The sequence below is a fragment of the Podarcis bocagei genome (genome assembly GCF_964188305.1).
Source record: "Podarcis bocagei genome assembly, chromosome: W".
Taxonomy (NCBI): domain Eukaryota; kingdom Metazoa; phylum Chordata; class Lepidosauria; order Squamata; family Lacertidae; genus Podarcis; species Podarcis bocagei.
Window position 1 is genome coordinate 44,905,360 of NC_138131.1, and position 23,316 is coordinate 44,928,675.

The 23,316-nt window shown below is 45.1% G+C and overlaps 1 protein-coding gene across 1 annotated transcript in view; it reads right to left on the reverse strand.

Annotated features, from left to right (window-relative positions):
* The window catches only part of LOC308578088 (uncharacterized protein), a gene marked incomplete at both ends in the record, with an annotated part of 124,372 nt that overhangs the window by 95,887 nt on the left and 5,169 nt on the right, over positions 1-23,316 (reverse strand). Inside the window, 4 exons of the mRNA XM_081178365.1 lie at positions 14,504-14,683; positions 15,526-15,627; positions 18,084-18,237; positions 22,702-22,802. Of these exons, the coding sequence (XP_081034491.1) occupies positions 14,504-14,683; positions 15,526-15,627; positions 18,084-18,237; positions 22,702-22,802 (537 nt within the window). The remainder of the gene's footprint in view (positions 1-14,503; positions 14,684-15,525; positions 15,628-18,083; positions 18,238-22,701; positions 22,803-23,316) is intronic.

Sequence of the window (23,316 nt, forward strand, 5' to 3'; positions counted from 1 at the left end):
GGAACGCCTTTGTGTCTGAATTTATTACTGCAATTGCTTCACCGCTGTGTTTATCTCTGCTACCGGCAAGAGGGAGAGGCAGGAAGGATTTTTGGATCAGCACGGACAGACAGCAGAGCTGCGCAAAGGGAAGCGTGCTGGACTCCATGTTTGTTTTTCTTGGAACTCATGGCAACTTTGGCCTCTCCGTTGCCATAAGTACCACCTCAGTATGCAGACCTGGAAGAAGTTTTCAGTGAGAAAGAGGCGGATAGACTACCCCCTCACAGGCCCTTTGACTGTCAGATCAACCTACTCCCAGGGGCTCAGTTACCAGTGGGTAAGCTGTACGCCATGTCAGACAGGGAGATGCAGGAGTTGAGGAAGTTCATTGACAAGAACCTGAAGAGGGGCTTTATACGAGAATCAAGGGCGGTGGGGGGCAGTCCAGTGTTCTTTGTGGACAAAAGAGACTCCAAGGAGCCCCGCTTGGTCGTAGATTATAGGTCGGTCAACCGGGTATCGGAACCAGTGACCTTCCCTATGCCCAGAATTGATGACATTTTGGCCAGGGTAAGGAAAGGGAAGGTTTTTACCAAGTTGGACCTTCAAGGGGCGTACAATTTGATAAGGATGAGGGAGGGGGATGAATGGAAAACCACGATGTTCACCCCTCTGGGGGCCTTTGAGTACCTCGTGATGCCCTTCGGATTACAATCGGGTTCCAGCACATTTCAAGCTTTCATGAACCACGTGTTGGGGTCCCTGCTGTACAAGAATTGTGTGGCCTTCCTGGACGACGTACTTATCTACTCAGAGAACGAGGAGCAGCATCTGAAAGATGTCAAGAAAGTGCTGAAAAGGCTGCAGGAGCATCAGCTGTGGGTCAAACTGGAGAAATGCCAATTCCACGCCCGAGAGGTGGGGGGAGAGCTTCCAAGATGGCGCCGGCAAGGGCAGCCCTGCTCTAAGCTCCATGCTAGTCGTGCAGTTTTTTATTAGTTTTTAACAGTTTTATTAATTTCTTTTTACCTGTTTTAATTGCTAGCTAAGGCATTTAAACCTACAAGTGACACAGCAATTTGTCTCCCTTGTTGGAAGGACACTGAATCACCGGCTACACAAGGAACTAGAAGGCAAGCGTTGGTTAAAATTACTCCCGGGCACTGGATCACCGCTGCTGTAGCTGTAGCCTGGAGACAGGGTCTGAGCGGAGTCTCAATACTTGGGGAAGGGAAAGAAGCCAAGCCGAAGTTTTGAAGCCAGGCCAGGGGAGGACCAGAGGAGACCATAGGAGTCCTCAGGTGCCTGGACAAGCAGCTGAACCCGACGGGCTTGAGGACCCAGCCTCCCTCCCGAGCCGCTTTCTCCAGCTGCACTTCGTCATCCTACCAGCTAGTGTGGAAAGCTGTGAGGCTGTGAGGCTTCGGGTTGCTGAAATTACACTTTGAGAGGCGAAGAAGAAGTCTACGGCAGAGAGAGGTGAGAAGAAAGGAGACAGAAGTTCCAATTAAACAAAACAAAAGCCTGGAAGTTCGCAAAGCGGTGAGACCCTTCTGTTTTAAGTAAAGCCTGCCTTCACTTACCCCAGAGACCGAATAGGGGAGGGACGGGGGACCGGATAAAGATTTAAATTGAGAGCCCTTGACTTGTATAATTAACCGTGAAGAGGGCTGAGCTGGAGAAGATTTACTAGAGCCCTCAACAGGAGTAAATCTCTATCGGAATTTTACTCTTATTATAGCTCTTCAACGAACTGTGGAGAAATCCCTGGAGTTAAATACTCAGCTGCACAGCTAAATCACTGACTGTGGTAGGAAGTTCCCTTCTTCTCTCCTATATTATTTAGTTCATATCTACTGTGGCTATGGGCAAGAGGAAACGCCTCAGAGAAGCAGAGGAATTACTGCTTCTCCCTAGCCCCAAGCTACAAGCTAAGGGAAGAAGAGTCCAGTCAAATCCTCAAGCAGCAGTTACTACACACAATAGATTTCTTCCACTAAGTGACTTGGATGTAGCCATTCCCAAGCCCCAAAATACCATCTTACACACTTGTAATCTAACGAGCACTCCCATTAAAGGTGGGTCCGACGTGGATGGAAAAAAGATCCAGGATAAAGAGAACCAGCTGGGAAATGAGTCCTCCCATTTACAATTAGTCATTAGGACACTGGACTGTATATTTAAAAAGATAGACTTTCTGACGTGCTCAATTTCCATGCTAACTGAAAAAGTGATGGATATGGATGCCAAAATTGCCCTCAAAAATAACTACCAGAGGGGACCTCCACGGATAGCCCCACCAAAATCTGGGGCAAAGGGGATGAGAAAATACAAACTAAACAATCTCATGTGTAAGCAAAATCTAACACTGCAACCAAAGAAGGTGTGCCTAACGATAAGGTCAGAGATATGGGACTGGTCAAGCTTAGAAGGAGCTAAAATTGCCCTAAGTAAAATCCTGAGAATAAGCACAGTTCATATCGATCTTCGTGCTTTACTTCCGCTAACTCAATCAAATGGCCCTTACAAAGTTATTTTAGCCTTCCATTCGCTGAGATTACCCTTATTAATAATAAGAGAAAAATGGAAATTCATAAAAACAAAAATCATACCCACAAGGGTTTTTGCGGACAGCATAGTAAATCCACTACTTGTGGAAAAAGGGAAAGAGACATTAGATTCAGAAACAAGCTCTATAAAATCGCCAGACAAAGAGATCTTGCTCTCCCCACAGAGAACGGAGGAGATCGTCTGCAGCCCACAACTAGGAATGAATTTGGGTAGTTCCAGAATATCCAGTGGTGAAAGCGCCCTTATGAATTCATTTGATGAATTACAATCACAAGAAAAAGAAAAAATAATAAATAAATTAGACAAATTAAGAGAGAAGATGTTTCAGGCCAAAAGTAAAATAGGAAACAAAGAAATTCAAACAAACAGGGCCATTGAAGGCTCGGTGGACCTTCTCCAATTTAGCCCACAGCCCCAAAATAGGTCTATAAAATCCAAGGCAACGATACAGACAATCGTCCCGCCACCTTCATTAGTTAATTTGGAACCAGCTCATCCTGTACCAACCGGAATGGATATATCTACTAAAGAACAGCAAAATGTAAACAAAATTTCGACACATTCCTCAATGCCTGACCTGGAGTCATCATTATCGGACGGAGAATCCCTAGCTGATGATCTAGAAGTTCAATCTGTTATCGATACGGACTGGACAGAAGACCCCTTGGGCCATATAAATAAGATGATATACCCATGGAAGGAAAATCTAATAATAGCTAAAACTTGTACCGACCTAATCTCTGCCCCCCTAGGTGATAAGCTCTCTGATAAAACAAGGGATTTCAGAGAGGAGATCAGACCAAACCAGGACACTACCCCTATAGGACCGAGCGAGCAGAGCAAAATTATAAACAGCTCAAGAGGCACACCTGCGTCAAAAGGAGAGAAGTCATCTACTATTAGTCAAAGGAAAATTACTGACTTCTTTAAATCTGACAACCCAAGATCAGCGTTCCCCCCTTCTCCATTGTGACTACCCAAACCCCAGTCAAATCTCCCCCCCCCCCCCGTTCTCCTTTTTAAGCTGGAACATAGCAGGTTGGAAGGGGAAAAAATCTGACCCGGACCTTGTAAAACTAATAAACTTACACCAAGTAATTCTTTTACAAGAAACATGGGAAGAGGGGAGAGTAGATATTAATGGTTTTGATGTTACATCATTACCGGCATGCCCGTCTACTAAAGGAGGCCGGCCTAGTGGAGGATTAGTTATAGCAATTTCCTTGAAAATACAGGCAAAACTCACGCTTGTAAATGCTTCCACCTTTGCAATTACAGCCCTGATTACGGGGGAAAAATTTGAACTTGTTATAACAAATGTCTATCTTCCTCCTGGAGGCAACACTGCAGACTTATACAATAAATGGGGAATTTTGGAGGAACATCTTACTCTTTGTCTCTCCAAATACCCCAATATACCCAATGTTATAGCAGGGGACTTCAATGCTCGCATTGCAACAAACTGGGAGTCTTTAATCAAAGCCAAATGGTGGATAACTCCAGAATTCATTAATGACCTCGCCCTCCATACTCAAAGACTTTCCAAAGACAAAAGGGTAAATGAAGCAGGAACCCTTCTTTACCAATTGGTACTACGTCTAAACTTAGTGATTCTAAACGGGAACTGCCCACCAGACGTACCGGGTGATTTTACACACATAAGCTCCTCTGCAAACAGTGTCCTGGATTATATGTTAGTATCTCATGACATTTTCCCCAAATTTTCCCATTTTAAAGTTGAAAATATTCAACTGAGCGACCACCTACCGTTGGTCGCCACAATGACTATAGACTGGACCCCAGATGGAGACAGGCACCCAACACATCTGATTACGAACTCAGTATTGCAAATCAAAAGTGTTAAATGGTCCGAATTACAGGCCCAAAAATACTCAGCATATTTCCAACAAGGGCTAAAACAAGCATATTCAGGCTTAATTGAGGACTACTACGATTATGACCAAACTCTAAGACTATTCTCGAATCTGTCAGAAGATCTATCGTCCTTCTTCTCTGTTCCGACGCCTAAAATAAATCGAACACAAAGGAAGATAGGTGCATTGTGGTTCAATAGTGCTTGTAAACAGGCTAGACAACTTCTTGGTAACATCTACAAAGAATATAAAGCAACGGTCCTGCCAAAAGAATATTTCCAAGCAAAATCGGCCTACAAGCAAATTCAAAAGGGAGCTAGACAGGAATGGCAAGTGAATCAATGGCGGGCAATCATAGAAGCCTCATCATTACGGAACTCCAGACAATTTTGGCTCCTGGTAAATAAAAGAACTAAAAGATACCCTTTAACTATTATTCCTGCCCCGGTTTGGGAATCATACTTAAAAAATTATTTTGCCACAACTGACTGTACTGCTAACACAAGAGATGAATTTCAAGAACAGCTTCCCCTCTGGCCCCCCACTGATCCGGAGGACATCCATGATTTGATCGTTAAACTCAAAACAGGGAAAGCGCCTGGGCCAGACCTGATCCCGGCAGAAGCTATAAAATACCATGCGGACTGGTGGGCTTAAGTCCTGGCGACCATTTTTGATGCCGTTAACAACTCTGGAATGATCCCGGAAGTATGGAAGGACGCTATTATCGTTCCAATCCACAAAAAGGGCTCACCAGACGACCCAGGAAATTATAGAAATATCAGTCTGCTCTCAATAGTGGGGAAACTGTATGCCCGCTTCCTGTTGAACAGACTTACCCAATGGGCCGAAGAGAAAAAATTAATTGGGCCCGAACAAGCTGGATTTCGCCCAAAACAGTCAACAATTAATCATATTCTAATTTTACAGCATCTTGCCTGGAAATATTCCACCCCAAAGGGTGGCCAACTCTGTGTGGCATTCATTGATCTAAAGGCAGCATTCGATAGTATCCCCAGGAACATCCTCTGGGAAAAACTCACCCGCTGGGGCATCGACAGAAGGCTTCTCTGGCTAATAATTAAACTCCATGAGAACTCAGTGGCCAGAGTGAGACTCACTCCGGAGGGCGATCTCACCAATTCAATTCCCATTAACAGAGGTGTCCGACAGGGCTGTATATTGGCTCCATTCCTGTTTAATTTATTCATAAGCGACATGAGGACTCCCCTAACAGAGGCTCAAGAAAGGATTCACGCACCCCGCCTAGCACTTTATCGTTGCCCTCTGTTACTATATGCGGATGACGCAGTCATCCTCTCCTTTTCTAGAGTAGGTCTCAGGAGGGCCTTAAAATTTTTTGGATCATATTGTAACACAAATTCCCTTACAATTAATTATGGAAAATCTAAGATCCTAGTTTTCTCAAAGAGCCGGAAACTCCATAATTGGAGAATTGATGGGAGAGTCATCGAACCAGTTTATAGATTCCAATACTTGGGAGTTTGGTTACAACATAACCTTAGATGGAAGGCCCATGTAGCTTATGTTACAAACAGAGCCAAAGCTATCTCCTTGGCGATCTTGCGATTCTTCTTCACCGATGGAGCCCTCCACATCCCATCGGCGTTGAAAGTGTTCAAGGCCAAGGTGATCCCGACAATTGCTTATGCCATCTCAACTTGGGGGACTTTTGTCAACCTATCTCACCTACAGGTTATTCAAAATCAGTTTTTAAGAGGGATATTGAAACTGCCCAACTGTGTAAGTAATACAGCGTTACACATGGAACTTAATATTGTATCCCTGGAAAACGCCCTGTGGAAGCACATACTCTGTCACTGGTTATCTCTATGGCACAATCTCCCAAACTTGTATTTGATACAATGTATGTGGAGAGATGATTTCCAGAGCCCATGGGTAAAAAATTTACAACTGAAAATTACGGCAATGGGAATCTCCCCATCTAAATTACTAGAGCAGGACATAGTTCCAGCTAAAAGAACAGTAACCTGTAAACTAGAGGAGATGGACTTGCAGCAGAAAATGGTGTTGGGCAATGGTACCTGCTCACCTCAAAACCTTGGTTTATTACCCCTCTTAAGGCTCCCAAACTATTTGAATTCCTTAACTTCTTCGACTCATAGATATGCCTTTATAAAGGCAAGATTCAACGCCATCCCATCGAACATGCTGAGAAATAGATTTTCCAATGGACAGATATCGCTCTTATGTGATTGTAATTGTGGGGCACCGGAATCGTTGCATCACATAATCTTTGATTGTGCTTCTCACTCATCGGCCAGGAGCAAGTTTCTTGATCCATATCTAAAGGGAATCGCCGATGATTGGAATGAAGCCAAACTGAGATATCTACTAAATGATGAAGATCCCCTAAGATCACTCACGGTTGCCAGATTCTTGATCAGCGTCCTATCCCTAAAGAAGAAAAACGGACTCCTGTGCGGCTCAGATGACCCTTTTAAACCATGATATATGTTTTAGGATGTAACTAGGTGATATCACCACTGATGTCTTTTATTAATTTATGAGCAGAAGACGATGTCTATGTTGCAAATTTATTGTAATGTATGTTGTTGGGTCTTTTGCTTATTTTGCTTTGGTTCTTGTCTGTTCTTGTAAGTTTTTAGCTGTTTTAAATTTGGAGGTTTAAGTACATATATGTTGGTGGGAAACTGTCGTGTGACGGGCCAATGGCCGTAATAAATATCAATCAAGAATGGAAATAAAAAGTCCATTGTATAAAATACATTTGAGGGTCACTTGAGCAGGAAGCACGTGAGGCGCAGCAAAACACAGGCCGATAAACAGTAGACAAAGCCCATCTTTCCCAAACATCGCAGGAAAAGGCCAGAATTTACGAAGCGCATGAACCATCACAGCTTTCCTCAATGATGAAGCAATTGCTAATATATAATCATAGAACTAGGGAGTTTGAAAGGGCCACGAGGCTCATCTAGGCTTACCCCCTGCAATGTGGGAATCTTTGCCAAAGAGCTTCCCTCTTGTGGCTTATCCCCACAACAGATACTGACTTTGGGTTTTAGTCAAGCAAACAGTCTAATCCAGGCATTCCCAACCTGCGGCCCTCCAGATGTTTTTGTCCTACAACTCCCATGATCCCTACCTCACAGGACCAGTGGTCAGGGATGATGGGAATTGTAGTCCAAAACATCTGAAGGGCCGACGGCTGGGGATGCCTGGTCTAATCTGTTAGTGCCTAAATGATCTCAAGTGTCAGAACAACTTGACTGCTATCAGGAAATTTCCCACCGTCCCATTTCGACTCTCCAGCACCTGATCTGCATCACCAAGCAATCCCAAAATGCCGACAGCTTTGAACCTTGCAAGATCAAATGTCTCGCCCTGGACTGGACTCGAGGGACGATTCCGACAGATTCCACATGGGAAACGCTCATGTCCCATGTAGCACCAAATCAGTAGTGCATGTGCTTTATAAAAAGCCTTGAGGAGATGATTGTGTTGTTGTTTAGTCGTGTCCAACTCTTCGTGACCCCCTGGACCAGAGCATGCCAGGCACTTCTGTCTTCCACTGCCTCCCGCAGTTTGGTCCAACTCATGCTGGTAGCTTCGAGAACACTGTCCCACCATCTCGTCCTCCGTTGTCCCCTTCTCCTTGTGCCCTCCATCTTTCCCAACACCAGGGTCTTTTCCAGGAAATCCAGGAAATGCTGGGTGAGATCCCATGGACAGTAATACTAAAAGGAAAGGGAGTTCATGATGGCTGGGAGTTTGTTAAGAGGGAGATAGTAAAAGCACAACGTCAGGCAATACCAATGAGACGGAAACATGGAAGGTGCCTAAAGAAGCCAGGGTGGCTATCTAAAGAACTTTTAACTGAGTTAAGATTAAAAAAGGATGTGTACAAAAACTGGAAAAGGGGGGAAACCACCAAAGAGGAATTCAAACAAATAGCCAGCACGTGTAGACACAAAGTCAGAAAAGCTAAAGCACAGAATGAACTCAGGCTGGCTAGAGAGGTTAAAAGCAACAAAAAAGGCTTTTATGGGTATGTTCGTAGCAAAAGGAAGAACAAAGAAACAGTGGGGTCACTCAGAGGAGAAGATGGTGAAATGCAAACAGGGGACACAGAAAGGGCTGAACTCCTCAATGCCTTCTTTGCCTCAGTCTTCTCCGATAAAGAAAACAATGCCCGACCTGAAGAATTTGGAGCAAATGATTCAGCAAAGGAAACACAGCCCAGAATAACTAAGGAGATAGTACAAGAATACTTGGCTAGTTTAGATGTATTCAAGTCTCCAGGGCCAGATGAACTGCATCCAAGAGTATTAAAAGAACTGGCAGATGTGATCTCAGAACCACTGGCAGTCATCTTTGAGAATTCCTGGAGAACAGGCGAAGTCCCGGCAGACTGGAGGAGGGAAAATGTTGTCCCTATTTTCAAAAAGGGGAAAAGAGAGGACCCAAATAATTACCGCCCAGTCAGTCTGACATCAATACCAGGGAAGATTCTGGAGCAGATCATTAAGCAAACAGTCTGTGAGCACCTAGAAAGGAATGCTGTGATACCAATAGTCAGCATGGATTTCTGAAAAATAAGTCATGTCAGACTAACCTGATCTCCTTTTTTGACAGAATTACAAGCCTGGTAGATGAAGGGAACGCAGTGGATGTAGCCTACCTTGATTTCAGCAAGGCATTTGACAAGGTGCCCCATGATATTCTTGTAAAGAAGCTGGTAAAATGCGGTCTTGACTATGCTACCACTCAGTGGATTTGTAACTGGCTGACTGACCGAACCCAAAGGATTCTCATCAATGGTTCCTCTTCATCCTGGAGAAGAGCGACTAGTGGGGTGCCACAGGGTTCTGTCTTGGGCCCGGTCTTATTCAACATCTTTATCAACGACTTGGATGATGGACTCAAGGGCATCCTGATCAAATTTGCAGATGACACCAAAGTGGGAGGGGTGGCTAACACCCCAGAGGACAGGATCACACTTCAAAACGACCTTGACAGATTAGAGAACTGGGCAAAAACAAACAAGATGAATTTTAACAGGGAGAAATGTAAAGTATTACACTTGGGCAAAAAAAATGAGAGGCACAAAAACAAGATGGGGGACACCTGGCTTGAGAGCAGTACATGTGAAAAGGATCTAGGAGTCTTGGTTGACCATAAACTTGACATGAGCCAACAGTGTGACGCAGCAGCTAAAAAAGCCAATGCAATTCTGGGCTGCATCAATAGGAGTATAGCATCTAGATCAAGGGAAGTAATAGTGCCACTGTATTCTGCTCTGGTCAGACCTCACCTAGAGTATTGTGTCCAGTTCTGGGCACCACAATTCAAGAAGGACACTGACAAACTGGAACGTGTCCAGAGGAGGGCAACCAAAATGGTCAAAGGCCTGGAAACGATGCCTTATGAGGAATGTTTAGCCTGGAGAAGAGGAGGTTAAGGGGTGATATGATAGCCATGTTCAAATATATAAAAGGATGTCACATAGAGGAGGGAGAAAGGTTGTTTTCTGCTGCTCCAGAGAAGCGGACACGGAGCAATGGATCCAAACTACAAGAAAGAAGATTCCACCTAAACATTAGGAAGAACTTCCTGACAGTAAGAGCTGTTTGACAGTGGAATTTGCTGCCAAGGAGTGTGGTGGAGTCTCCTACTTTGGAGGTCTTTAAGCAGAGGCTTGACAACCATATGTCAGGAGTGCTCTGATGGTGTTTCCTGCTTGGCAGGGGGTTGGACTCGATGGCCCTTGTGGTCTATTCCAACTCTATGATTCTATGATTCTCTTCTCATGAGGTGGCCAAAGTCTTGGAGCCTCAGCTTCAGGATGTGTCCTTCCAGTGAGCACTCTGGGCTGATTTCCTTCAGAATGGATAGGTTTGATCTTCTTGCAGTCCATGGGACTCTCAAGAGTCTCCTCCAGCATCATAATTCAAAAGCATCAATTCTTCGGCGATCAGCCTTCTTTATGGTCCAGCTCTCACTTCCATACATCACTACTGGGAAAACATAGCTTTTACTATACTGACCTTGTTGGCAAGGTGGTGTCTCTGCTTTTTAAGATGCTGTCTAGGTTTGTCGTGAGATGATTACCCCTCCTTTATTGCCTGTTCCGGGTTGCCCAACCACTACCCCAGAGTCCTCTCTTGGCAGATCAAGAGGAGCAGGTGACGGCAAAGGCGGCCGGGTTTTGAGCTGGGGCAGTCAGAATAAGGTCCACTCTCGATTCAAAACCCTCAAATGTATTTGATATCATTGATTTTTCATTTCTATTCCTTGCAGATCATCTCGTTGTTTTATTGCTACAACCAAGGGCTGATGCAAATTAAGAGGATAATGATAATGATGATGATAATAATAATAATAATAATAATAATAATAATAATAATAATAATAATAATAATAATAATAAATAAAAAATAAAAAAAACTTTTATTTGTATCCTGCCCTCCCCGTCCGAAACCGGGCTCAAGGAGGCTAACACCAAATATGTAACACTGGTATAAAATCAAGCAATAACGAAATTACCTCCTGAAAACAAGCCAGGATCAAATTCAAATCCAATTAGATGGCTTTCCGCAGGATTAGGGTTGGGAACAGTAAACGCTCATCAGGCCCAACTCTTATATGGGCCTGTGAGAACACTGGGAGGCCTCTTTCATACTAGTCCTTACACAAAAAGAGAAGGGGAGTCAGGTTGAACCAAAGGCCCGGCGGAACAACTCCATCTTACAGGCCCTGCAGAAAGATGTCAGATCCCACAGGGTTCTGATCTCTTGTGGCAGAGAGTTCCACCAGGCCGGGGCCAAGGCTGAAAAGGCCCTGGCCCTGGTCGAGGCCAGCCTAATCTCCCTGAAGCCCAGGACCTCTAACATTTTTTTTATTTGCAGACTGTTAGATCCTCCGTGGAGAGGCGGTCCTAGGCTGTATTCATTCGTTTGGCCCAACGTGGGGCTCGTACCCATGACCCCAAGATTCAGAGTCTCAGCGCTCTGCCGCCTGAGCTACTCACACAGCTGCCCTCTTGTGCACCTCACCTCAAATTTGTCCGAATTGTGCATGCCTGGGATTCACTGCATGAGATGGGAGGTGGGGTGGTTCCCAAAGTCAGAGCTCAGGTAGTCAACGCGGAGCCGGCCCTCACTGCCTTTCAGGTCCTTGGGGTGCTCGTAAGGCGGCTTGTGGAGCACGTTGATCTAGCAAGGGGATTCAAGAAAGCCGGGTTACGGAAATGACATGGGGGTGGGGGACATGAGGCCACATCTTTGAAGTTGTTCCAATGTTACAAATATACATACCTTTGACTTGACAGCCCAAGAAAGACACGCAGAAAATCTATGCTTTAACCGACTCTCCTCATTCCGCCATTTGAACGAATTTGGGCTCCACCTCCCTCCATGAGCCAAGAAGCAGGAAGTCATGTAGGCAGCAGGAACAGGGCATCCCGCCAGAATTCCCCAAGCCTGAGAGCACATACACGGCACCCCACCGAGGGAGGGACCAAGGGGGCAACCATAGACATCTGCCAAGGCAGTTTAGCAAGGCAGGTGTTCTGAATGCCCATCTCCAGACAAGTCCAGTGGGAAAGGACGTGTCAAGAGTTTTATTGTTCTTTCAGTGATGGAGATTTAAGGGGTCTGATAAAGGGACCTCATAGTGAATGCATAACCCTTGTATACCCCTCCTCATTTGTGATGTGCTAGTGATGTAGTGATGATGTATCAACGATGCTGCTTGAAGTGTATTCTGGGGGGAAGAAGGAAGTTTTAAAAGTTGACATTGCCCCATGCTCGGGGTTCTTACTCCTGGGCAGACCTGTGGTGCAACAGTAAGAATCATGGTCTACTGACCACTGTTTTGCTCCAAATTACCGGGCTGGGACTTCCTCCTTTTACTGACAGCATGGACCCATGGGGGACAAGTGCCCCGGTGAGCTAGGCTGTCAAGGAGTCACTCACCCTGGAATTTTTTCGCTTAACAGCCATTGGCGCCAATACAGAGCAGGCTTCCTAAACCTTGGCCCTCCAGCTGTTTTCAAACTACAGTGCCCATCATCCCTGACCACTAGACCTGCTAGCTAGGGACCATGGAGCTGTAGGCCAAAAGCATCAGGAGGGCCAAGGTTGAGGAAGCCTGATAGAGAGCTCTACCTCTCTTTCAAATCAGAGCCGGCAAAGGCGGTGGAGTTCCTGCGCGGGTGCCTCGAGGCGGTTGGAGGATGGATGGCAGCTAACTGGTTGAGGTTGAATCCTGACAAGACTGAAGTTCTGTGGTGTGTGGGCGGGTGGGGGGGACTCCCTGGTCCTGAACGGGGCAACTGTGCCCCTGAAGGACCAGCTGCACAGTCTGGGGGTCATTTTGGACCCATGGAGGCACAGGTCTGTTCTGTGTCCAGGGCAGCTCTATCTGGGATGCAGGATAAGACCCTCCCTGCCCACGGACTCTCTTGCCAGAGTGGCGCATTGTCAGGGGTTCAGGAGCAGAGACGCAGAGAAGGGAGGAGACAGAGAGCGAGGGGGAGGAATACGAAGGAAAGATGAGTGGGGATGACGAACCGAGATCACCGAGCCTGTCCAGTGAGTCCGAGGATTCCCAGAAGGGAGCGCCAGCGGTCAGAGCAAGGGGGGAAAGCAGGGGGACACCCCAGGAAGAAGGGTCCAGAGAGGGATCAGAGAGCAGCAGTTGGAGATCGGGACCCACGTACCCAGCCGGGAGCAGCGGGGAGAAAGGGGACCAGATATCGGGTTCCGGAAGCTTTCAGAAGGAGGGAGGGCATGAGTCAGGAGTAGTCACGCCCACCTCGGGGAGCGACGAAACGATCAAGAGGAAGGTAGAGAGTTGGGCGCGCGTGCCAAGTTCAAATGTAGCGGAAGCTGGCGCAGTAAGCAGCCCAGAGAGTGAGCCAGGTCCCAAAGCCCGCCGCAAGGAGGCGGAAGGGTCAGGGGGGTCCGCGTCAGAAGAGAGTAGGAAAGAAGAGACCCCGGGGGGCAGAAGGACCCAGAGACGGAAGGAAAGGCGCAGGAGGTGGAGCAAGGCTAGGGTATTAAGCTGGTGTGCTAGAGGCGGAGACTCAGACGGGTCTTCGCCGGTCTGACCTAGAAGAAGTAGGGCTGCACATTGCAGTTTGGAAATGGAACCTGTAATCCAATAAAGACTCTTTTAACCTGAACGCTGGCTAACGTGGTCCTATGTGAGCTGGGACTGAGTGGCAGCCCTGACACGCATGCTCTTGTTATCTCCAGCTTGGACGACTGCAATGCGCTCTATGTGGGGCTACCTTACTGCAATTAATCCAGAATGTGGTAGCCAGACTGGGGGCCGTGAACAGCCGCAGAGACCACATAACACCAGTCTTGAAAGACCTGCATTGACTCCCAGTACGTTTCCGGGCACAATTCAAAGTGTTGGTGCTGACCTTGAAAGCCCTAAACAGCCCAGCAGATGAAACTTTCCTCTGGTTGTCAATATTAAGAGGATGCCAGCAAGAGCAAACCTTTCTGTAAAATAAAGGATTTAAATCCAGTCTGACTGAGACCACATACCACCGGTCCCAAGAGATCTGCTTTGGCTCCCAGTACGTTTCCAAGCACAATTCATAGTGTCGGTGCTGACCTTGAAAGCCCTCAATGGCCTCGGCCCAGTAGACCTGAAGGAGCATCTCCACCCCGGACACCGGGGTCCCTCTCCCGAGGGCCTTCTGGCGCTTCCCTCCCTGCAAGAAGCCAAGTTACAGGGAAGCAGGCAGAGGGCCTTCTCGTGGTGACGGCCGCCCTGTGGAACGCCCTTCCATCAGATGTCAAAGAAATAAGCAATTATCTCACTTTTAAAAGACATCTGAAGGCAGCCCTGTTTAGGGAAGTTTTTAAATATTTAATGCTGTCTTGTGTTTTTAATATTTGGTTGGCAGCCACCCAGAGTGGCTGAGGATACCCAGACAGATGGGCAGGGTAGAAATAATAAATTATTATATATTATTATATATCCAAAGCCAACATGAAAGCATTCAAACTCTGACGGAACGGAGCGGCGCACACCTCTTCACAGCATAGACCCACCTTGTCCAGGCAAAGGTTCCCATGTCTCTCGGCAATAGCCTTTCGGAAGCCGTGAGACAGTGGATACAGCATGCTGTGATGCGGGTGCACCGAAGGGAGCCGGTTCTTCTCCAGCTGGTCAGCCACAATACTGACAAGCTTCTTCATTCTCTCGTCATAATCGGTCCAATCACAGACGATCTGAAAGGGGGCAAAGAAAACCAGGGTTCTAGATTCAGGTAGGTAGCCGTATTGGTCTGATGAAGTCAAAATATATTAAAATTGTCCAGTAGTGCCTTAGAGACCAACAAAGTTTGTTCTTGGTATAAGCCAGGCACCCCAAGCCTTCGGCCCTCCAGATGTTTTAGACTACAATTCCCATCATCCCCGACCACTGGTCCTGTTAGCTAGGGATCATGGGAGTTGTAGGCCAAAACATCGGGGGGGGCGCAGGTTGGGGATGCCTGATATAAGCTTTTGTGTGCATGCACACTTCTTCAGATACACTGAAGCGGAAGTCCCCAGACCCTGATATACAGAGGGAGAAGTCCCCAGACCCTGCTATATAAGAGTAAGGAGAAGCCCCCAGACCCTGATATATAGTGGGAGGGTGAGTTGGGGTTTTTCTCCGAAGGGTAGTAGGAGTCAATGGGTATGGTCCACCTGCTGGCAACTGTGAATGACTGAAAAAACAAGGGATGGTACACAGATGACCTGAAATAGTTTTAGGATATGTAATGAGACACAGTCGTCCACAGGTTGACCATACCGATTGAGTCCTACTACCGTTCAGAGAAATACCCCGCCCCACCCTCCCTCTAAATATCAGGGTGTGGGGACTTCCGCTTCAGTGTATCTGAATAAGTCTGCCTGCACATGAAAGCTTAGACACAGAACAAACTGAGTTGGTCTCTAAAGTGACATTGGACAATTCCTGAATTAGGTGACGCTTTTACCATTACCGTGGTACCTTGGGACTCAAACGCCTCGGTTCCCAAATGCCGGAAACCCTGGGAGTGTTGGCCCTTAAAACTCTGCCTCACCTGCAAACAGTGCGCCAGGTTGCAGTAAGCGTCAGGAAAATCCGGCTTCAGTTTCAAGGCGGTGCGATACGAAGCAATTGCCTCTGGGATGTTTCCGGAATCCTAGAAAGGGAGGGATATTTCAGCAATTGCCACTAGCTTTTTTTCTCAACCATCAAAACCAAAGATGAAGAACAGACAGAAGGCACGATGATCCACACCTGGTAGACTTATAAAGTAACATTCAACAATCATTGGAATAGAACAGGGGTCGGCAAACTTTTTCAGCAGGGGGCCGTCCACTGTCCCTTAGACCTTGTGGGGGCCAGACTAGATTTTGGGGAGGGGGAAAAAGGAACGCATTCCTATGTCCCACAAATAACCCAGAGGTGCATTTTAAATAAAAGGACACATTATACTTGTGTCAAAACATGCCGACTCCCGGCTAGATTGAGAAGGCCATGGGGCCGTAGTTTGCCTCCCCATGCTATAGAATAATATTGAGTATCAGCATGTAAAAATTCAATAGAAACCTACTCTTAACAATTACAATAAATTGTAATTAATCGTACAATAAATGAATATTACAATGAATGATTATTGTAATTGATCATAGAATAAATGTTACAATAAATGGTTATAAAACAATGGCAAGTCACAGTGTCTACAATAGCCGCAGCGAGAATCTTAACAGACAAAGGATGGAAAGGAGAATCCCATCCCTACTAAGTTGGCGTAGCTAGCAAAAAGGCTAAAATACGCAGAATTAGCAAGATTATAATACAGGCAGAATTACGAGAGGTTTTGGAAGAAACATTTCATAGAGAACAGGACACTTGCAGAGTACAGTGGTACCTCTGGATGTGAATGGGATCCGTTCCGGAGCCCCGTTCGCATCCTGAAGCGAATGCAACCCGCATCTGCACGTCGCAATTCGCCGCTTCTGCGCATGACATCATTTTGAGGGTCTGTGCATGCGGCGAAACCCGCAAGTAACGTGCTCCGTTACTTCTGGGTCACTGCGGAGCGCAACCCAAAAATATTCATCCTGAAGCATATTCAACCCGAGATAGGACTGTATTGTCTAAATTTACAGGGGTGCCCAAATTTTCCCAAAGAGGGCCAGATTTGACATGAGGGCGGGGCAAATTTGTTGAGCTGTTTTAGGATTTAACCCCAAGGTTGTTGAGCTCTTTTTAGGATTGAAGTTGTTGAGCATTTGGGGGGGGGGGGTTGCCCCAGTAAGTAAACCAGGTTACGCTCCCCGGCCACACGCTGGACATGTGTGGTCTAAAAAAAAATGTTGGGAAAATTTAAATTCTTTGGCAGGTGTGGATTGACAAAGGACAGCAGGAAATATGACAAAACCAATGCATTTTGAGATCTAGGAGAGACGAGCAAAAGGGCGCCATCGGAAATGTGACGTAGGGGTGATTGGAAGTCACAATGAGATTTTTGGGTGTGGAACTCCACCATACTTTCCGTCTATATAAGCCACCCTCTATTTGGGGGGGCTCAAATTTAAGAAAATGAGCCATTCACCCACCCAACCACCCGTATAAGACCTCCCCCCCCCATTTTTATTTCAAAGTAAAAATAGCAATTTTTTCATTTTCCTTTTAAAAAAATTATTTACAAACAAACACATAGACACAAAACAAAATTCGTATTACCCTACCACCCAAAATTTCAGACATTAAAACCACCCTTGTGGCTTCCCTCCACCGCCCCTCACCCTCCTATATAATATTTCACATTGCCATTTTTATTTCCCCCCTATTTATTTATTTATTTATTTTTGATTTCATTTTACATGCTAGTTGCCGTACATTTTCAACACTATACATTACATATATGGATTCCCCACATCTAACCCTATACACAACTCAGCATTTACCCAAATACCCACGTGACTTCCTTCACTCACATTCACATTGCAATTTTTATCTAAATTTATATTTCTTAACTCTTTTAACTTACTATTTATTATTATTATAAACCAGATTTACAAACATTAAACCAAACATATCAACATGTTAGTTTTTGAGCAGTACTTGAACACATAATCTTCAAACCATTTCCATTATATTTTTATTTTCCAGTTTGATTGGTACCTTATTACTGCACTTGACCTTGCCAGTTCTATAAATTCAATTAGTTTCTTTATCCAGTCATCCTTTGTGGGTATATATTTCCTGTTCCAGTTTTGTGCAAGGAGTAGCCTTGCTGCAGCTGTCGCGTATAAGAATAATATCTTCCCATCTTGTGGTATTTCTTTACCTCTTATACTCAGTAAATATGCCTCTGGTTTTCCCCTCTAAATTAATTCTGATCATCTTTTTTATTTCCTCATGAATTTTTTAACGTTTCTGTAGCCCCACCATAAACGTATCGGTGTGCCCTCTGCCTCCTCACACTTCCAGCATAAATTCCAATTCTCCCCTTTTTCTTTTTGTGCCCCATCTCGGTTTGGGACGGCTTTTGCCAGTTGTTTTCCTTTTGTAAAAACTAAGATTCCCCTGCTGCCCCCCCCCCCAGTTGTTTTTTTTAAATAGATTTAGCAGAGACACAAAGCTTACCTTATGGATGGAAGCGAGGTTGCTGTGGGCATCGGCAAACGCAGGATTTATCTGGATTGCTCTTGTGTAGCATTGCAGAGCTCCCTGGACGTCTTGCATTTCCTTCAAGGTGTTCCCCATGTTGGAATAGGCGTCTGCAAAAGTGGGGCTGATTCTGACATGGAGGGGGAGAGAAAAAGTGCCATTTTGGTACAAAAATACTCTGAAGTTACGCTGGAAATGTAAGGGTCAAGAAGGCTCTTTCTATCCTATACGGTGGTCTTTAGGGCAGTTCATTAAAAAAACTTTTTTTAAAAATGCCTTCTCCAAAGCCTTCACAAAATAGGAAAACGTCCAAGAAAACAGCTATTTTCATGGAGGGTTGAGATATTAACTGATATGCACAAAATTTCAGATATAGCTATATAATCCCTAGTGTAGTAAGATAAGACCTTGGGAGCAGGCATCTTCAAAAAAGTGTTTTTTTTATGAACCACCCTAGTGGTCATGTGAGACAGTGAGACCTTGGTTCTCAAATGTTTTTTATACAGGTTTCTTTATACAGAAGGTTTTTTATACAGAAAGGTTCAGCATTGTGGCATCCTCTTCATACGGACAAGCAGCACTTTCCTTTTGGGAAATTCCATGCTCCTCAATTCTGGCAATTATTAATCACTCTCAATTCCACCCTAATAATTGCCACCTGCCCGGATTTTAACTTGTCTGAATTAATTTTTATTTGAATTACTTGATGTCTGCTTTTAGGCTCGTTGTGTTGTTTTTATGATGTTAGCTGCTCTGAGCCCAGCCTTGGCCGGCGAGGGTGGGATACAAACAAAAACAAATTATTATTATTATTATTACTACTACTCAAACGCTTTGGTTCCCAAATGCCGAAAACCCAGAAAAAGTGTTCCAGTTTCCAGGCGTTTTTCGGAAGCCAAACATCAAATTTGGCTGTCAGCTATTCTTTCTGGGGCGCCTGCACCAATCAAACAGACTTCGGGAACAGATTAAGTTTGGTGCTTTGGTTTTTGCAATTTATGTGGTGTTTTTGTTTCGGAGGCTTTTTTGGTTCATTTGTTTTTGCGACTGTGCGGATCCCAGTTTAGTTACTGATTGATTGATTGATTGTGTGATTGCAGAAACGGATAGAAGCCCCGGTCCCCATCCGAACAATGACTATCATCAGTGCAGGTGAGGAAAAAAAATAATTTTCATTTTTATCATTTACAAGACTGTTGTATTTATTTTAGAGTACAGTACATGGATGACTGCTTTCATTTTAGGGATCAGTGGTCTCGTTAGATAGTAAAATTCATGTTAAATGGCTGTTTTAGGGATTGTTTTTCAAAGTCTGGTACGGATTAATCCGTTTTGCATGACTTTCTATGGGAAAATGCACCTTGGTTTTGGAACACATTCAGTTTGAGAACCAAGGTACCACTGTATAATTAACTGGGGGGGGGGGGAGAGAACATTTGTGTAAAAACCAGAAGCCTTTCTAATAGGTTTAACGGGTGAAGAAATACCAAGAGACCTAAAAAGACAGTGTATTCTATTTATGCCAGAATGTTCTTAGCCCGGATGTGGAAGGAAGAGAAGGTCCCAACAAAAGAAGAGTGGATTATCAAAATGACTGTGAAGATCAGACATCAAGATGATAGGAAATTTAAGCAAAGAAAAAAGTTAAAAGGACAAAATGGGGAAAATAATGAAGATGAAATGTGAAAAAGCATGGTGCAAAAACCTTAAGGATATAACCATCGTTAGTTCAAAGATGGCAAAATTAAGGGAGAATGAGATAGGCAGGAGAAGTAAATATTTAAAAAACCAGAAGAGGGAAGCTGGGGGAGATTGGGATTCATCTATGCTGTCTGCAAGAATGATGTTTGTGTTGAATATAAAATGCTAAAACTTAATAAAAACTATTTATATATATAAAAAAATTAAACAAGAATGGGAAAAATTTATTGAATACCTTAAAGATACATATTTAGAAATAATAATAATAATAATAATAATAATAATAATAATAATAATAATAATAATAATTGTATCCCGCCCTCCCTGGCCGAAACCGGTCTTAGGGCAGCTAACATCAAATATATAACATTAGTATAAAATCAAACAATAATTAAATTACCTCCTAAAAACAAATCAGGATCAAATTAAAATCGAATTAGATGGTTTTCCACAGGCAGGATTGATATAACATTGATGAAGCCAAAGTAGCAAATAAGGAAATGGAATAGAACGAATCATTGTAATTACATGCAAGAAAAGATGGCAAAATATGGAAACGGGGGGTGGGGGGTGGGGGAGAGTCCAAGGGGTTTGTATAATCCCAGTATTGTATATATTGAAAATGTTTGGAGTGTATGGAAATAAAATGATAAAATAAAAAAACTGAATAATAATAATAATAATAATAATAATAATAATAATAATAATAATAATAATAATAATAATATTATATCCTGCCCTCCCCAGCCGAAGCCGGGCTCAGGGCGGCTAACAACAATCAAAATAGTCCAACATTTTAAAACATTCATTATAAAATTAATTAAATCAAATTAAAATCAAATTAATGGCAACCATCAAGCAAAATTCTGTGCAGGTTGCCAGAGGAGGGAGTCAGTCTGCGCCCTGACCAAAGGCCTGGTGGAACAGCTCTGTCTTGCAGGCCCTACGGAAGGATGTCAGGTCCCACAGGGCCCTAGTCTCTTGTGACAGAGCGTTCCACCAGATTGGAGCCGCAGCCGAGAAAGCCCTGGCTCTAGTTGAGGCCAACCTAACCTCTCTGTGACCTGGGATCTTTAGGGTGTTTTTATTTGCAGACCGTAAATTTCTCTGTGGGACATACCAGGAGAGGCAGTCCCATAGGTACGAGGGTCCTAGGCCGTATAGGGCTTTAAAGGTTAAAACCAGCACCTTAAACCTGATCCTGTACTCCACCGGGAGCCAGTGCAGCTGATACAGCACCGGATGGATATGATCTCGCAGCAAAGACCCCGTAAGGAGTCTCGCCGCGGCATTCTGCACCCGCTGGAGTTTCTGGGTCAGTCTCAAGGGCAGCCCCACGTAGAGCGAGTTACAATAATCCAGTCTGGAGGTGACCGTCGCGTGGATCACAGTGGCTAGGTCAGGGTGAGAGAGATAAGGAGCCAACTGCTTAGCTTGGCGGAGATGAAAAAATGCCGCCTTTGTTATAGCTGTAATCTGCGCCTCCATGGAAAGGGAGGTGTCGAAGATTACACCCAAACTCTTAACGGACGATGCTGGCACTAATTGCACCCATGCAAGAGATGGGAGTTGCCCCCTCAATCCCATATCGCTCCGTCCCAGCCAGAGGACCTCTGTCTTCGAAGGATTTAACTTCAACCGGCTCCCACGTAACCATCCAGCCACAGCTTCCAGACATCTGGTCAGTGTATCTGGGGCCGAGTAAGGATGGCCATCCATCAACAGATAGAGTTGGGTGTCATCGGCATACTGATGGCAACCCAGCCAAAAACTCCGGACAAGCTGGGCGAGGGGGCGCATAAAGATGTTAAAAAGCATCGGGGAGAGTATCGCACTCTGAGGCACTCCACACACCAAGGAGTGGCGCGATGACAATTCCCCCCCCCAAGCGCCACCCTCTGTCCCCGACCGGAGAGAAACGAGCGCAGCCATTGAAGGACTGTGCCCTGGATCCCCACGTCGGCAAGGCAGTGGTCCAGAAGTTCGTGATCGACCATGTCGAAGGCTGCTGACAGGTCTAGAAGAATCAGCAGCCCCGACCCGCCTCGATCCAGCTGCCTGCGGAGATCATCTGTTAGGGCGACCAGAGCCGTCTCGGTCCCATGACCAGCGCGGAAGCCGGACTGGAATGGATCGAGAGCAGATGTTTCATCCAGAAACCTACCAAGCTGTTCAGCAACCGCTCTCTCAATCACCTTACCCAGGAATGGAAGATTCGAAACCGGGCGGTAATTGGATAGATCTAAAGGATCTAATGATGTTTTCTTTAAGAGCAGACACACCACTGCCTCCTTCAGTTCCCCTGGGAATATCCCAGTGCCAAGGGACAAATTGATGATATCCCCCAGGGGGGCCCACACCTCGTCTGGGCACGCTCTAATCAGCCAGGACGGGCACAGGTCAAGAGGACAGGTGGTGGGCTTTCCAGCTCGGAGGAGTCTGTCCACATCGGCTGGGGATATCCGGTCAAAGTGGTCCAATACTGGACCCGAGGACAGTCGAGGGGCCTCCAGTTCCTTTATTGTATCCAAATTGGCAGGGAGGTCATGGCGGAGCAACAGGACCTTCTCCGCAAAAAAGCTCGCAAATGCCTCGCAGCTGTGTGTCGAATTGTTATTTAAATTTGGCTGTCCTTCAAGGGACAAAAAATAAAATAAAAATAAAAATAAAAAATAAAAAAACCTAAAAGAAAAAGAGAAAGTGCTTTATCCACAAGAGGAGAGCTTTCCCACAGGCACCAGACCAGCGCATGAGGAGTAATAATAATTATTAACAACAGCAACAATAATTTATTATTTATACCCAGCCACTCTGGGCGGCTTCCAGCAAAAGATTAAAATACAGTAAGGAGGAGCTCTTTCAATCTATTTTCCCCATGGCTTTGGAAGCTCACCTGATGGCCTCCTTGTAGTGCATGAGGGCCTCCTGGAGCTTCCCCTGCTGTTGCAAAACACTGGCTAAATTTGAATGCGCAGCTGCAAACTCCGGGAAGACCTGCGGGGAAGAAGCTCACTCTTAGTTTCCCTGAGAAGCATTCTAAAGAGACGGAGGCTGCTCTTTGAGGCTCAAAGGTTGTGGGCGTGAAATAAATCCTCATTTGGATTGACTTGCAAAAATTAAGGAGGAGGAGGAACCTATGGACTGCCTTTTTAGCATGCATAGGAAATACTGTTGGGAGATCAGACTGTCAAATGACCAATGCCATATTTTAAAGAGCCCCTCTTTGATGCTCAAATGTGGCAGGGGCTGGCTGCAAAATAAATCACCGTTTGGAATGATTTGTGGTAATGATAATAATAATAATAATAATAATAATAATAATAATAATAATAATAATAATAATAATAATGGGCCTATGAACTGCCTTTTTCGTACGCATAGGAAATACTGTTAGAAAATAAGACTGTCAGGGGATCAAGCTCAGCCGACACAGAGAACAGCATGTGCCCAGCTTTTATTTCAATTTCTGTACCGTTCCTTAACACCTTGCATTGTTCTTCTGATGAAA